The 16,703-nt window shown below is 37.3% G+C and overlaps 1 protein-coding gene across 7 annotated transcripts in view; it reads left to right on the top strand.

Annotated features, from left to right (window-relative positions):
- LOC131067540 (probable histone-arginine methyltransferase CARM1) overlaps nt 1–16,703 on the top strand; it is a 253,344-nt gene that overhangs the window by 91,800 nt on the left and 144,841 nt on the right. For all 7 annotated transcript variants that reach the window (XR_009111832.2, XR_009111833.2, XR_009111834.2 and 4 more), the window contains exon 8: nt 11,973–12,069. Coding sequence is in view for 4 of the 7 variants with exons in the window: in XM_058002590.2 (XP_057858573.2) it covers nt 11,973–12,069 (97 nt within the window). In the remaining 3 variants the exon portion in view is untranslated. The remainder of the gene's footprint in view (nt 1–11,972; nt 12,070–16,703) is intronic.

The following is a 16,703-nucleotide window of genomic DNA, read 5'->3' as shown; positions in this document are numbered from 1 at the left end:
TGGAGACTGATACTACACGACACCATTGTACATGCAGCATCTGCTGGATAAAACACTAGGACTCGATTGGTATAAATTCCACAATTATCAATCAAGAAGACCAATAGAAACTGATGAAGAAATCAGCTTCTCCTGTGGAACTGCCTTCGTGAACATATCGGCAGGATTCTCACTTGTTTGAATCTTCTCAAGCCGTAACTGACCCTCCTCCAAAACAGTCCGGATGAAGTGGTACCTGAGCTGAATGTGCTTTGTCCTTGAATGAAAAGCAGAGTTCTTCGCAAGATGAATGGCACTCTGGCTATCAGTATACAATGGGCGATCCTCCTGTGTCTGACCCAATTCCTCCAGAAAACATTGTAACCAAATCATCTCCTTGCTGGCTTCTGTAGTAGCAACATACTCAGCTTCAGTGGTTGAAAGTGCAATAACCTTTTGCAGCCTAGAAACCCAACTGACTGCAGTTCCCCCTATAGTAAAAACATACCCTGTAGTACTCCTCCGTGAATCAATATCACTCGCCAGATCAGAGTCAACAAATCCACTCAGAGCAGCATTAGATCCTTTGAAACATAATGCCTTCGTAGTAGTTCCTTTCAAATACCGAAGAATCCATTTCACAGCATTCCAATGTTCCATACTCGGATTACTCATAAACCTGCTCACAACTCCCACTGCATGTGCAATATCTGGCCTTGTGCATACCATTGCATACTTCAGACTGCCAACAGCTGATGAATATGGGATGTTAGACATTTTATTAACCTCTTCCTGTGCCTTTGGGCACATCTCCTTAGTCAATTTGAAATGACTAGCCAAAGGTGTACTAACTGTTTTTGCATCCAGCATGTTAAATCTTTTCAACACCTTCTTTATATTCACTTTGGGACAAATTCAAGGTTCTATTTTTCCTGTCTCGTGTAATCCTCATACCGAGAATTTGCTTAGCTACACCCAAATCCTTCATAGCAAATGACTTGGCTAATTTTTGTTTAAGATCATTTATGTGTTCCATGTTAGAACCAGCAACAAGCATGTCATCAACATAAAGTAACAAGATAATATAACTGTCATTATCCAATCTCTTAAAATATACACAATGATCAGAATGACATCTATGATAACCGTGTTCAGCCATGAAACTATCAAATTTTAAATACCATTGTCGTGGTGCTTGCTTTAGGCCATACAAACTTTTCTTCAACCTGCACACCAAGTTCTCCTTTCCTTTGACCTCATATCCCTGTGGTTGCAACATGTAAATTTCCTCCTCCAAATCTCCATGGAGAAAAGCTGTTTTGACATCTAATTGTTCAAGATGTAAATCATCTGCAGCCACAAGACTAAGTACAGTTCTAATTGAAGTCATTTTTACAGCTGGAGAAAATATTTCATCATAATCTATACCCTTTTTCTGTGCAAAACCTTTTACCACAAGTTTGGCCTTATATCTTTTTTGACCTCCTTCCTCCTCCTTTAGCCGATAAACCCATTTGTTAGGCAAGGCTCTTTTTTCTGCAGGTAAAGGGACTAAGTCCCAAGTCTTATTTTTCATCAAGGAGTCCATCTCCTCTTTCATGCCTAGCTCCCATTGTTGTTTGGCATCCACTTGCATTGCTTCTTCATATTCTTCTGGTTCACCAGAATCCGTTAATAAAATAGAATACAAAGAAAGAGAAAATCTTTCAAGGGGTCTACTTGTCCTCCTAGAACGTCTAACACTTGTAGGAGTTTGTGGGACAATCTGTTGTTGCTGAGCATCAGGTACCTGTGGCATTTCATTTTCAGGAATCTCATCCAACACCACATATTCTTGTTTGTCCTGTTCATGCTTTTTTTCCTGCATCTGTTCTTTATACATAACCTTCTCATTGAATATAACATCTCTACTTCTAGTTATTTTCTTATTTTCAAAATCCCATAACCGATAGCCATATTCATCTATCCCATATCCAATGAAGGTACATTTATGAGATTTAGCATCAAGCTTGGTTCTGTTTTCTTTATCAACATGGACAAAAGCTTCGCAACCAAAAGTTTTTTGAAAAGAATAATTTACCTTTTTACCAGTCCATGCCTCCTCTGGAATACCACCATCCAAAGGGGTTGAAGGTCTTCTATTTATCAAATAGACAGCAGTATGTACAGCATCTGCCCAAAAATGTAAGGGCAATCCAGCATGCAATCTCATGCTCCTCGCGTGTTCCATGATAGTCCTATTCATTCTCTCTGACACACCATTTTCTTGTGGAGTTCCTGGAACTGTCTTCTGCTTTCTAATCCCATTTAAGGAGCAGTAATCCTCAAATGCTTTGCTGCAATACTCACCTCCATTATCCGATCTGAGACACTTCAACTTTTTTCCTGTCTCATTCTCAACCAAAGCTTTCCATTTCCTAAAAGTTTCAAAAACATCTGATTTTTGTTTTAGGAAATATACCCATGTTTTTTTGGTTGAGTCATCAATAAAAATAACATAATAACAAGAGCCACCAAGAGATGATACCTGAGCCGGTCCCCATACATCTGAATGTACAAGCTCTAACTTCTCACTTTTCTTCTCTTTCCCAACCTTGAGAAATCTGACTTTTTTCTGTTTACCATAAACACAGTTTTCACAGAACTCTAAATCAATCTTCTTTAGTCCTGGCAATAGATTTTTGGAGTGAAGGGTTTTCATCCCTTTCTCACTCATGTGCCCAAGCCTATGGTGCCACATTATCGAATCTGTTCTTGCAACATTTATTGTTGTTGTCCCTGCAGTAACTTTATCTGTAGCAACTAGGGTAGAGTAAGTGTTACCTGTACACAGATATAATGTGCCTACCTTCGCACCTTTAGCTATTACTAATGATCCTTTAGCGACCTTCCACATACTGTCTGAGAGGGTAACTATGCAACCTTCACTACCTAGTTGCCCTGCAGAAATTAAATTTCTTCTTAAATTAGGAACATGTCTTACCTCCTTCAGAAACCAGTCATTTCCATTCTGCAACTTGATCTTTATCTTTCCTTTTCCAACAATTTGACAGGGCTCATCATCACTCAAATATACCCGTCCAAAATCACCTTGAACATAATCTAGAAAATATTTTCTATGGGGTGTAGCTTGAAATGAAGCCCCAGAATCTATTACCCAGGAATCATTAACATTATCCAAACATAAGATCAAAGCATATGGTAAAGTATTACTTGCAATATTAGCTTCCTTACTGTCATTTTCATTTTTGTCTCCTTCTTTGTTTTTCCGAGACCAATAGTCTTTGTTTAGATGACCAGGCTTTCCGCAGTACCAGCAATCTTTCTTTCCTCTAGATTGAGAGCGTCCTTTCTTTGACTTCCCTCATGACTTCTCATTCCAAGGGCCTTTTCCTCTTTCCTTTGATCTTCCTCTGTTCTCCACATTCAAAACACTACCCGATGATGTTGGAGTCTCATCTGTGCTTTTCCTTCGCATTTTCTCGCTTAGGATAACACCAACAATATCATCAAATACCAAAGTATTTTTACCAGAGACAGAGTTACTTACAGCCATAACCAAGCTATTCCAGCTTTCTGGCAAAGAACATAAAATCAAGAGAGCCCTAACCTCTTCTGCAAAGGTAATTTTTACCGAAGACAATTGACTGGTAATTGTATTAAATTCATTTAAGTGCTCCGCTACAGATCCTCCCTCACTCATTTTCAAATTAAACAAATGCTTCATAAGAAATACCTTATTTGAAGCCGAGGGTTTCTCATATAACTTAGCCGATGTTGCCATCAAATCTACAGCCGTTTTTGCTTCTGTTATATTGAATGCTACAGACGGCGCAAGGCACAATTGAATGGATCCCAGTGCCTTTCTATCTAAAATGTCCCACTCTTCATCTGACATTGTGGTCGGTTTCTTTGCCTTTACTTCCAATGGCCGCCACAAATCCTTTTGATACAGGTAATCCTCCATCTGCATTTTCCATAACTGATAATTCTGGCCGTTAAACTTTTCGACCTTGAATTTGGAATTCTCCATTGCTCCCACTCAAATTTGAGAGTCCTGCCAATTTACAGAATACCTCGCTCTGATACCAATTGTTAGGGTTTCAAGTAGATCCGAAGCAAATATGAACTAACAATTATATGCAGATTTAAATACAAAAGATAAAGGAATAAAACTGGACACAGATAACACAAAGATTTAACGTGGTTCACCCAGAATGGGTTACGTCCACCATACACAGCCGTCCAATCTTTCTTATTATCCAACAAAAATAGTACATCAACCTTACAATGCTTTAAGCATCCCAGCCACTTATAACATGCGTTTTTAGGGCAACAATCAAAGTCGGCCTTTTTAGGGTTTTATTACAATGTCGGTTTTCATCAACAAAAAATACCCCCCAAAATTTTTTTCTCGAGGGCTCCATAAACACAGTGCGAGGATACGTGCTGAGTGTACAGTACTTTTCTGATCAGTCGCCACATTTCAACAGTTCCTACTATTTCCAAAGTTCACATATATCAGGACACAGGGTTTCGCTTTCCAGCCATATAAACTGCCACGGTATCCATCTGACAAACTGATACTATTAGAACTTATGAGGTAGTCGACAACTTATGATCAAATTCAGAAGAAGAAAAGAAGCTGTCTATTGAATTCGCAATCGTCCTCAGGGACTATATGGAAGTGTGCCCGAACTTGGCAGCAGTTGAGAAGGCAACTGAAGAATTGGCATTTTACCGCTTGGCATATTACACCACCAGGTCTCACTACGATCCATATCATAAGATCAAAAAGGTTGCTGGAGTAAATTTTTTACATAAGTTTCACCTAGAAGACAATTTTGATGTCAGAAGGAAGATGTTTTCCAGGCTGCCCTTGCAAACAATCAGAATAGGTGAAGTAATGCAAGTGCCGGATCAAGTGAAGGAAGATTCAGACTTAGTGCAATTTTAATTCGAAAAGCTGAAGGATCAACCCATTCAGCTTCCAAATTGGTCAGAGCTCAAAATTGATGATCTGGATATTTTGGCCAAGATTGGTTCTGAAATTTACTAAACATTGGGTTGATCGGCATATAAGAAGGTTGAAGGAAGGAAATGTCCGCCTGAGTTTTCAATTAATGGGAAATCTAGATTCCCATAGCGAGGTTACTGAAGGTTCTTCACAGGACGACTGAAGGAGAAGTTCGATAGGAAGGAGTTGAGTTCAACAAAGGGAAAAATGCTCCAAAGAGAAAAAGGTTGACAAGGAAGAAGGATGTTCAGTAGGAAATCCAGCAGGAGGTCCATCAAGAGGTTCATCAGGAAGCTTAGCAAGAAGTTCAACAAGAAGTTCAATGGGATCCACCACCACAAAAAAGAGCAAGGGTGGAAAGGATGCAATCACCAGCCAGTTCTTCTAGTGTGCAAGAGGTAGAAGTGTTTATACAGGAGAATCCAGTAAGTCTACCTCAAGGCAATCTTTCTAACAATGCTCCATTGCAAGACGTTCTCAGTGTTAGTGCTTCACATAGACCCAATCAGCCAGGAGATCAGAGACAGGAAATTCCTCCTCATTAGGAAGAAACTCACTAGGATAGTTTTGTAGAAGCCATCCTTGGGGAGATGGATGAAGTATCGAAGGAGCATGAGCAGATGGAAATTCATAGTCACTCCATTCCTACTCTTGATTGGCTGATGGATAGAATAAGAAGGGAGCCGGTAAAAGAAATTGATCCAGCACGGTAGTTAGAAGACTCGATTAGAAGGGTGTAGGAAGAAATTATCAGCGGGATTGAAACATTGTTGGCAAAGAAGCTAAGTGAAGATGGAGTGACAGTGATCTCCTTGAAATCCCAACTACACAAATTCTTCTTCGTAGGTTAATTTTCCAAGGAACATTTTGCAAATGTTTCTTCATTCTCCAACACGATGAAGAAAACATAGGAAATGTTAAAAAGAATGGATCAACCGGCAGGAAAGAAGGCTCCTCGAAAATTCTCCAACGTTGTGAGGGATGAATCTGGATTTCAAACCTTGCATGTCGCTGAGCTTGCAGTAGATAAAGACAAGAATGATATTAGGCCGGAAGATTATGTAATTAGACAAGCTGATCTAGGTTATGCTTCTATTGGGCAGATAATAGAAGAATTTGAAGGATCTTCCTTGGCCATGAGAGAAAAGATGCAGAAAACAAAGGCAAAATGTAAAAGGCTGAAGGAAGAAAATAGGGCCTTATGTGAATACATCAAAAGTCTCAAGTGGCCGCTCAGAGAAGCAGACCCCTCATTTATTCCTCCTTCCTCTCTCTCTAAGGAAGTCGTTGATTACACATAAGTAATTAGAGAAGTCGCCCAAAGTTCCAGGGAATGGGTGGAAGACGTCTTTACTGCAGCTGGGAAGTTTATTGAAGACTTGGCTCGTCTTCATTCCAGATTTGTTGCCCTTCTAAATAGATTGGAGGTAGCAGAAGGTCTGTGGGAAGATGTTCACATCTATCAAGATTTAACCATTTTGCGACTTATGGCTTTAATGAGAGTTTCGAAGCAAACACTAATTCATGGGAAAGTGATTCAGGAGAATGAGATTTATGACTTTTCCCGATGGTCTTGCGCCGTTTGCTCCGGAAGGAATACCTTTGAAAAATTTAGCATGGAGTCTTCAACTTTAAAAGACTTGATTAGAAGGGTGCGGGAAGAAATTATCAGTGGGATTGAAACATTGTTCACAAAGAAGCTAAGTGAAGATGGAGTGATAGTGAACTCCTTGAAATCACAACTGCACGAATTCTTCTTCGTAGGTTAATTTTGCAAGGAACATTTTGCAAATGTTTCTTCATTCTCCAACATGATGAAGAAAACATAGGAAATGATGGTGGAATGGGAGAACTTTTCCAATAGCGAGGAAGAAATCACCTTCATGGAGTTCGACATTGAAAGCGTGCCAAGTGTCTTTGTAGGAGAGCTGGAAGCCGTCATCACTAACTTCATCACGTATGCAATTAATGAGCGGGATAATGGTCGTCCATTCTTGGATGAGAATCTTTTGATTGAGTAGTGGTGACGCATTTACTGCTGGAATATTTTGACTTAGTGGCGGTTTGGTCAATGCATGTTGAATGCATGAAGAATCTTTTTGCATGCAACCGCCGTATTAATGATTTTATGACAGATTCCTTTTGCATGCAGCTGTCGCATGTAGAATGATGGGCATGGGGAATATTCATTATTTTTGTGGAAATTTGATGTAATGGGGTGCATTTAATGCACGAATGGATGTCATTTGGGCTTATTTGAATTTATTATATATGGGCTTAGTGGGCATTACTTGTTGATTCCCACCTTGTTGCATCTTGAGTGGGGAATCTTCTAGGGTAAAACCCTAATTAGGGTTTGCATGTTCTCATGGCTCAAGGCCTATATAAAGGGGTGACCCCCCTCATTTGTAAGGGAGGAGAGAATGTTTTCTGAGATTGTTGCTTAGAGTTTTTGAAGCAAACACTTAATACATTGTTCAATTGTTGGTGTGTTCTTGTGTTGTTTCAAAGCTTGCATGTTCTCGCTCTCATCATTTAAAGTAGATTTTCTTTATGTTGTCAGAAGAATTGGATTTGGTAGGATTGCTTGTTGCAAAGTCCGAGCTCATACTTTTTGTGTGTAGCTGATTGTTTCATACTTTGCAAAGTTAACCTGAGCCTATTATATGTGTATGCTTAATTTCGATTATCAATGAATTTTGTTCGAATTGATGGTCTCCATTGATGATTTGAAAAACCTCTACACACCCTCAGAAGATTGCACCGCCTTCACGTAGTTGTGCTTTACTGGCGAACCGAAGCGTGGTTTGATTTTGCATGAGTAATCCCGTCTCCTTGTTCTTAGGATTAAGTTAGCCTTAGTGTAGTTTCTTAAACCCTCGCCTTATTACTTTCAGTATATTGCAAATTGAAAAAGTCCCCCCCCCAAAAAAAACTGCCCTTTCGAAGCTAAATCATTCACACTTAAATCCTCGAACTTGCACAAATTTGTTTATCTTCTTCAAGTGAATGCGTAAGGCCCCTTGGGTTAACAGCAAACTCGTCTACTGACTGAGTCATGTCCAGGCTAAAAGGAATCTTGGAGTTAGCCGTTTGAACTTTTTTGCAATCTTAGCACACGGTATAACTTTGATCAAGAGAGAATAGAGTGACCGTTGGTAAACTTTATTTTGTGTTAGACGTAGTCCTAAAAAACACGTCAAGACTACAAAAACTTGAAATTTGTTTAAAAAATTAGTCACCTCACATATCAGCAAAGCAAAGAGCAATGACACCATAGATCATGATTTCCATTAGGTAGATAGAAGCTTTGTTTGCAGAAAATAGAAAGATTCAGATACATAACATCATACATATGTATTTAGATCAGATGGTTTATAACTTCCTGACCCGATTTAGAGCCTCTTACAACTAGTTGATGATGCCACAGTCTGATCTGGGCGATTTAATAATAGATTGAGCACATTGGAAGGGGACGTTTGGTACCGCAGATGTGAAAGAGTCCTTTCTGGAAACACTGCAATTGGCTGCTGTTCACTCCTTTCCTTAGGTCCCCAATCCATGATAGCAACAATAGTGATAATTCTGAAGATATTATATCAGAACTGGTAGGGGTTTCGTCCCATGAAAATGGTCTCCAAAGGTTGGTGTCCCAGCAGACAGCGTGCTATAGAAGCAGATTTGCAATTTGCAGATATCCCAAAATGAAGTCCTGTCGTTTATAAATAGGAAATTGCCACTAAACCGACAGTAGGTCGGCCCAAGGTCAGCCACACAAAAGATAAATATCCTTGTATGAGTCGATTAGCAGAAAGAACAAAATATTTAATGTTATTAATATATCCTTGTATGAGTTGGCCACCAGAAAGAACAAAATAATAATATTAATAATACAATTAATATCATTATTGAATTATTTAATTTATTATTATTTGAATATTAACAGTAGCATTTAGAAAAAAAAAACACTTGCTGTAGATAGAAATTGATTGAGATTATTAGGGAACATGACAGTCCTCGCGTCCAAGATGCTGCTTGCCCGCAAACAACTTCAAATTCGGATGCTCAAATACCTTCACACTTTCCCATGTTGCATCTTCCACTGGTAGGTTCTTTCATGTGATCGAGTATTATGGAATTACCTTGGTTCTCAGCTTGTTCACCTTCATATCCAAGATAGTCTCAGGTTCATTAATTAAATTTCCTTCATTGTCTAGAGGTGGCAACTCAACCGAAGGAATGATATGATGTCCAAAAGCCTTCGTGAGGCATGAGACATGGAAAACATTGTGTATTCTGCTGTTGGCTGGAAGTTCCAGCTCATAATAGGCCACCACACCAACTCTTCTCATCACCTTGTAAGGTCCATAAAATTGTGGTTTCAGTTTTTCAGCTCCACTTGCATTGAGGGATGATTGTCTATAGGGCTGCAACCTCAAGAATACCATGTCATCAACTTCAAAAAAACCCTCTCTGTTTGGTGCCCATAAGCATACAACTTTTGCTGATTTTGGGCTTGCGGCAAATTTTCTTTTAGAGTTTTTAGGATATCTATACTCTGCTGCACCACATCCTTTGCCTTTGGAACTCTCTATCAGTAAGGATTAAATCCACAAATGAAGTAGCATTATCACCATAAGTGCCTTAAAGGGTGCCATACTATCTGACATGTGATGTGTTGTGTTGTAGCAGTATTCACCCAAATGCAACCACCTGTTCCAAGCTGTTTGCTGCTTTGTAACATAGTTCCTTAAGTAGTCCTCTATCAATTTTTTCACAATCTAGGTTTGCCCATCAGTTCGTGGATGATAACTAGTGCATCGTGTCAATTCTGTACCTGTCAATTGAAAGAGGTTTTGCCAAAATAAGTTGAGAAACTCGCGGTCCCTGTCACTTACAATGTTCTTTGGCAAACCATAAGTCTGAAAATCTCTCCAAAAACTAGATTTGTCACTTGTTGGGATTTATATTTTGAAGGAATTGCATGAAAGTTATCATATTTGGTGAGTCTATTGACAACCATATATATACAATCCTCACCTTGTATTTTTGGCAACTTGCTAATGAAATCCATGGATATGCTCTCCCAATTTTGTAATAATTTGTATCAGTAGGTTAATTCTGGATTGCCATGGTTTAGATTTAGTTTTAGTAGATAGATTTTTATAATAGAACCTGAATCGTATACAGACAATCAGTAGTCAGAGCAGAATTATAGTAAGTTTTTTCAATTAATTTTCATGCAATGTTTTTTAAACCCTACAGTTAAGTGCCATTTGCTTAGATTTTTGATGATAATTGTCACATTTTCTTTTTGTTGAAATTGTTGTTCACAAAGTATTTATTATTGTTATTTCAGAATTCATTATTCATTAAATAGAATTTAGTACACCCAATTGCTTCTAAATGTCAGTTAAGAATATAGAAATCTTTGTATTGCAATAGGTGTTAGGTTGAATCTCTTCTAGCTTTGAGTACAACTGTTTTGTTTAAGTTTGATTGTTTTGTGTATGTGTTTTAAGTCTACTAAATCCTTATGTGTATTTGCACTGTTTAGTCTTTGCTATTAGCTGAATAACATAGTCATATTAAAAAGCATAAATGCCTTTCACCTTGCATTGAAGTGCATTTCATCCATTTTCCCTTGGTTAATTTAAAAAGATATATAATGTATTTTATTCAACTTGATCATTAACTACCCTATAGAGCATTGTAAAGATTGTAAATATTATGTATATATTGTGTAGATTAGGTTAGTTTTTATTTAGGAGCTTCTCTTTGTATATGTATGAGTGATTCTATTGCACATTTGTTCAACTTTGTATTGCACTGAAAGGTCCAAATTTAATGGTAACTCCATTAACTCCTCTAAAGAAACAATCTCTTCAGATTGGTATGGTTGACGTTGGGGCCTTGCACTTGACCCATCCTCAATGATCTCAGACCACGTTCCCTCGAGTTAATTTGTCAGACTTTTTTGCAGTGAGAGCAACAGAAGTTCATAACACCTATAGGGATCAAACCAAGGAAGTGTGGGCTAAAATGCGCACATCAAGCAAAGGAATTGTAATAGCTTTGATGTTTTCTTGCAGTTATCTCTTTATTCTTGCCATCTGTTTGGTGACACTTGCTTGAAATATACTTTTTGGGGAATTTTTAATGAGGCCAGCTTCTGGTTTTCATGCTTTGTTAATATGATAATGCTTTGTGATGCCTGACCAATTATCAATGTCTATCAGTGGTATATTTTACCCTTTGAGCGTTAGATAGATTAGATTCTTAGGTTTGAAGGAATTTCAAATACTCTGCTTTTCTTTCATTATTTTAGTTTATCTTCTTTTTTCTCTATTCTGGGATTTTTCCTGAGGCAGTTGAAATGGATGTTGTAGCCTGTGATGGAAAACCATGACACACTTTTAAAAATACAGGTAAGGAAAGAAAGGAAGTAGGAGAGAAAAATATAATAGAAAGGATAAGTGATTCACAGCTCAGTCATCTTTTATAGCAAGGAATTGCATATTATTACTCATAAATGCAAGCCCGAAACCAGAGCACTCATTTTTTACAATAATAAGATGACATAAATCCTAGCTGTTGTTGGACAATGACACATTATCAATGAAAAGATTGTAATAAGGAAAATGAACACCTGAGAAAATTGTAAGCTTGTGAGTTACATGCCTAGAGAACGTTTATTTTTGGTGTCAAGAATGAACAAAATGTGTTTGCTTTTAAATCATGAATTCTATGTTAAAATATAAACACAAGTCCTTGAATCTTTTAACCTTCACAATATGACATTTTGACTTGCTGTGCTTAAGGAGAAGTTGTTTAGTTGCTACTGTCGTAATTAATTATATGTCACTGCATCTTGCAGTTCCATCAAATGGATGCTTATAATTTAGTATTTGTTTCCTTTGAGTATTTTATTTGGCTGCATCTTAGTGTGTATATCTTAGCTAGTTCATTGTCACAGGAACTTTGCTAGTTAATGAGAGGATGTTAGAATCATATGTGATAGCAAGGGACAGGTTCCTTAGTCCCGTTGGCAAAATGTTCCCTACAATCGGCAGGTAGTTGGCTTTTTATCTTGTGCTATTGTCTTTCATCAAATCTTCCCAATTCATTCTAAATGTTCACTTTTCATATTGCAAATGCATATTCAGTTCCACAAAATGATATGGTACGACTGTCTTTGGATAGAAAATAAATTAAATAAATGTAGCTTTTGTAAATCATATCAAAGTTAATTGTCTAAATTTGGCAAGAGTATCATATGGTTATGACATTGCTGGAGTGCTGATAAGCCCCTTTAAGCTAGATTAGCTTATGCTAATATTACATTGAATGTTTATAATAATTGTATTCATGAGGTTTTTCCTTGACGAGTCTTAGTTTTTAAAGGCTTGCTGGTACATTTTAATTGTGTAATGACTTTCCATCATCGCCCCAATACTGGAGGCAGAATCCAATTCGAGGCCTTTGATTATTTTGTATTTTAGTGGGACCTTTGAAGTCAAGTCTATATATACACACACACACACACAGAGAGAGAGACACAAGAAATATATACATATTTGCAATGGGAGTTAAGTTTAGAATGCCACATAGCATCATATAATTATCAAAAGCACTATAAAAAATAAAAATATTATTCCTACCTTTTCTCGATGGAGCTTCAATTCAGGAGTCAGGGACAGTCTCACTTGGACATGATGTGGAGCTGGGTCATTCTCTTGGGTTATACCCTTATACTCCCTTCTTCCCTAACCAACTTTTATGGGCTTCCCTTCATTTTCTGTCCAAGCTGGCCCATAGAATAGTAGGCACAACATTTGATGATTGCTTCCTTTTCACTGGCACCTTTAGAGTCATTTTGAGACCTTGTCTTCGTCCTCCTCCTCCCCACCCCAGCGACCGATAAGGGTCACCCCCTTTAGACATGTTACGTATACTCACTAATTCTGCTACCCGCCGAGGTGCCTCCCCATTCAAACAAAAAAGATTTTCTTTACGTATTGTGCTGCCCGCCCCTATTCTAGAGGCTGATTAATCTACCCTCACGCTACCATAGTATTGAAGGGTTAATTAATCAGTGAGAATAAGCCAGCAATGTCAATTAGTCAAACCTTGGATGTCATGATATATATTCATTGTTCAAAATTCAATATTAAAATTAAAAATACTAATCTCAACAATCAGCTATCAAGCTTTAGTGTTGTTGGGTCTTCAAAACTATCATCATTACCATCAATATTAGATGATGAAGGTACTACCGTACTAGCATGTTAAAACAACCACAAATAGTGTCATTGGCATTTTGCATGTTTGCTATTTGGGTTTTCCTCAAATTCAAGTGCAACAACTTGGGAAGTGGATGCATCTAAGTTAGTATCCTTCTGGTCAATATACTACTTCATATTAAACTTCCTTGATTGGAATGCTAGTAAACTATGTCCTTTAATTTTCTTTAGTATTGTCAGTTGTGCTTTACTAAGTGAATGAAGGAATAGTCTGATTCCTCTTAGATATAGATGAATTAGTGACCTATTGGGAGGGTTAAACTTTAAAATTTAAAAGTATAAAGGAAAATTTAAAGATAGAAAGGTAAAAAATCTGTAAAACTTGCAATTAAATTTTGATTGCAATAGGTTTGGTGTGAGAATGTTTGCCCATGGAAGTAACACCAATTATGAGCATCAACCTTGAACTTGTCAGGAAGAGTTTCAATGCTTTCTAGAATTTAGGATTATGCATAGAAAGGATGTCAGCATTATGTCATTTTGGACTGAGAAAGAATGTAAGAAAATGTAGTAGGGTGGTCATCATGTTCCATCACTTTTCAACAATTTTCTGCATCTGTTTGAAGAAAGGCTATTTAGTATCTTATTCTTTCTCATTTATGATGCCTATTCATCTTGGTAAAATTAATTATATTTCAAAATGGATTGGGTTAAACTAATGAGATATTTAACATGATCTCACCAAATGTCATGTAGAATCACAATCTTGATATCTGCTGCTCTTGCAGTGTTGGATTGCTTCCATATGGACCAATATTGATTGATGACCATGTTGGAAAGTGCCTTTGGAACCTTTATTAGTCATCTTGTGGTGATTGTGATGGAGGAAAAATATGTCAGAACAATCTTTTGGAAAATGAAAATAACAAACGATGTTGAAACATAATTAAGTTTACATTTTTTTTTAATAAAGTGAAACATAAATATTAAAACAAATCATAATGCTTCACTTCTCTTCAATAGCTCCAATTTGAAAATGATCTGAATATGGTGTATAACATGTGTTGCTTGGTGATACGCAGTCAGATTTGTTTAGCCACTGCATAAACCTATTTGATCCAATCAATTTGGAGATTGATGTTGAAGAGATTCAAATAATGCTCAAGTCATAATGGACAATACCAAAAATTGTAGATAGAGTGGTTTATTGGTTGAGGAGTATTATTCACCAATTTTAGAGCAGCAAGGTGTTGTAATTTGTTAAGTGAATGTCTAGACATAGGTACAGTAACCTTGATCTAGGGTTGAGGGGGATGTCTTGATCCAAGATGGATAACTAAGTGGTAACCGGGTCAACCAAGTATCATGCGAGGTGATCAAGAATTCGATAGGAGGAACAATTGTGAATAGATTGGGTTGATAGCCTAACTGAGAAATAAATGATCCGAATAAGTAAGAGAAAGATGTAACTTGGATAAAATGGACCAAGAGAATACATAAATGACAATTGGGGAGTCAACGAGAATCTAGAATGGAGTATCAATCGATGGAATGCTAAGTCTAGCACAAACAGAGTTGAAGTGATTTAGGAAAGTAGAACTATAGGTAAAGAATTTGGGATAATGTTGTTCAAGGACGTTAAGGCTCATTGATTGAGCAATCTAGGAATGATGACCTCATGGAAAAATACAGTATCATTATTTCACAATCAATATTGAGAGTTTAGGCCATGTATAAAAGCAAAAGGATAAAGCCAAAAAATAGTGTTGTAAGTTGGTTAGTTAGGATCGAGATGAAATATCCCCTACAGTTGATAGACTGAATATGCAAGGAATATTTACAAACAGTTGGCTGTCAAACTGCGTGTGATGCGGTTTCTATGTTTTGCGTGTTATGCTGATGGGCTGTCTCAAAATTTTCAGACTTGTTTAAGATCAATGAATGATTAACATCCAACTTCTGAGTGATAGAATAAGCGCCTAGGATGATTATGCAACTAGTTCCAGATGTCATCACATTCATTTGAACTCAAAAACATATACCTACAGCTAGCTGTCATTTCATCAAACAATTGGCATGTAATCTTTGGACAATATACAATTAAGATGCAACCTTATTACTCCTTTTATTCAAGAGACAATGGTCAAATAAGCTCTTACAATATCCACACTAATGAAAACACTTAGCAATTATTTACTCAGAAAATCTGAGGTTACATGACAGCCTTGGACATTAACTTCTATCTGAAAGTATAAGGAAATGATGCCAAAAGAACCTTGTTTCGAATCGCCTAGTTGGGTATTTGAAGAAGCAATCAATATCCTGATTTTTGGAGCCTCCAATTTGCCAAGTTGTATTTGTTTCAGAATCGCCCCTGCTGCAATAATGGAGGTCTGATTATAAATAACGATCAGCTCCCAAGCCCTTGCTAAATCGCTGAATGAGATCGATTACTCTCTCCAAGTGTAGCGCCACCTTCAAAGATGAAGTTCGATGCAAATATGAGTGTCTTGGAGCAAAATCGAGGGTATGAGAGGTCTGATACAACCTGACTTTAGATCTAATTTGGCTTCTGAATCCTTCTTATTTCTCCCTCTCAGGTGCAACAAAACTCATTAGGGAAGACTGAGTTATCTCCCACTCTCAGCTTTAACCCCTCGGAAGATCTTTCACCTCCTCAGTTATGCAAATCATAGGGAGTTTTTGTTCCCAGATGATTAAGTCTGCAGAAACCCTTGGCTCCACAAGTCTACACAAGAGAAGATATCAAATAACCAATGATGAACAATGAACCGAACCCCTCTATTTATTCTTTTCTCCTCCAATCAATTGGTTCCTTCTAGAAAATTTTTCTCTAACAAATTCATATTCTTTTATTACACTTTATTATTTTATTACATATATTATTTAATTGCACTTTTAAATATTATTACATTATAATTAAAGTGCACACGTGACATCATACGTGTAATCTCCTTATCTCACCCTAAAATCTTGTAGACATAAGTTGTGAAGCCACAAATATTTGCCAAGTCGACCCCCTGATTAATCTTTTGGCCTATGAGGATCAAGTAATAGGCCAAAGTCCTCTCCGGACTGATCCTCATGAAAATGGGGACATTACACGAGATGTGGTATTTCTACCTATTTTCAGAATACTTAATTGTAAAGGATGTTGTGTAGCTCGATTCATGAAGCTTAGTTTTTGTAGAAAATATTTGTCAAGAAGAACTAGAGTAATGAAAGGAAGACAATCAACATAAGAAAGAGTCCATAGCCAAGAAAGCCAAGCAAATCTAGTCAAAATACCCAAGGTTGTTTCAACTAATTGTATTGATTTGTTGTATTGAATGTTTCATGGTATGTGTAACTTAATGCTAAAATTAGGCCATTCTTCTTAGTTTCTTGTGTGCTTGTGTGTATAATGTAGGATTCTTTGACATGGTGTGCGGCATGTAGTAATA

This window comes from Cryptomeria japonica, chromosome 10 (genome assembly GCF_030272615.1).
Source record: "Cryptomeria japonica chromosome 10, Sugi_1.0, whole genome shotgun sequence".
NCBI classification, from domain to species: Eukaryota; Viridiplantae; Streptophyta; class Pinopsida; order Cupressales; family Cupressaceae; genus Cryptomeria; species Cryptomeria japonica.
The sequence above is the reverse complement of the archived record's forward strand: the minus strand, read 5'-3'. Positions and strand labels throughout refer to the sequence as shown.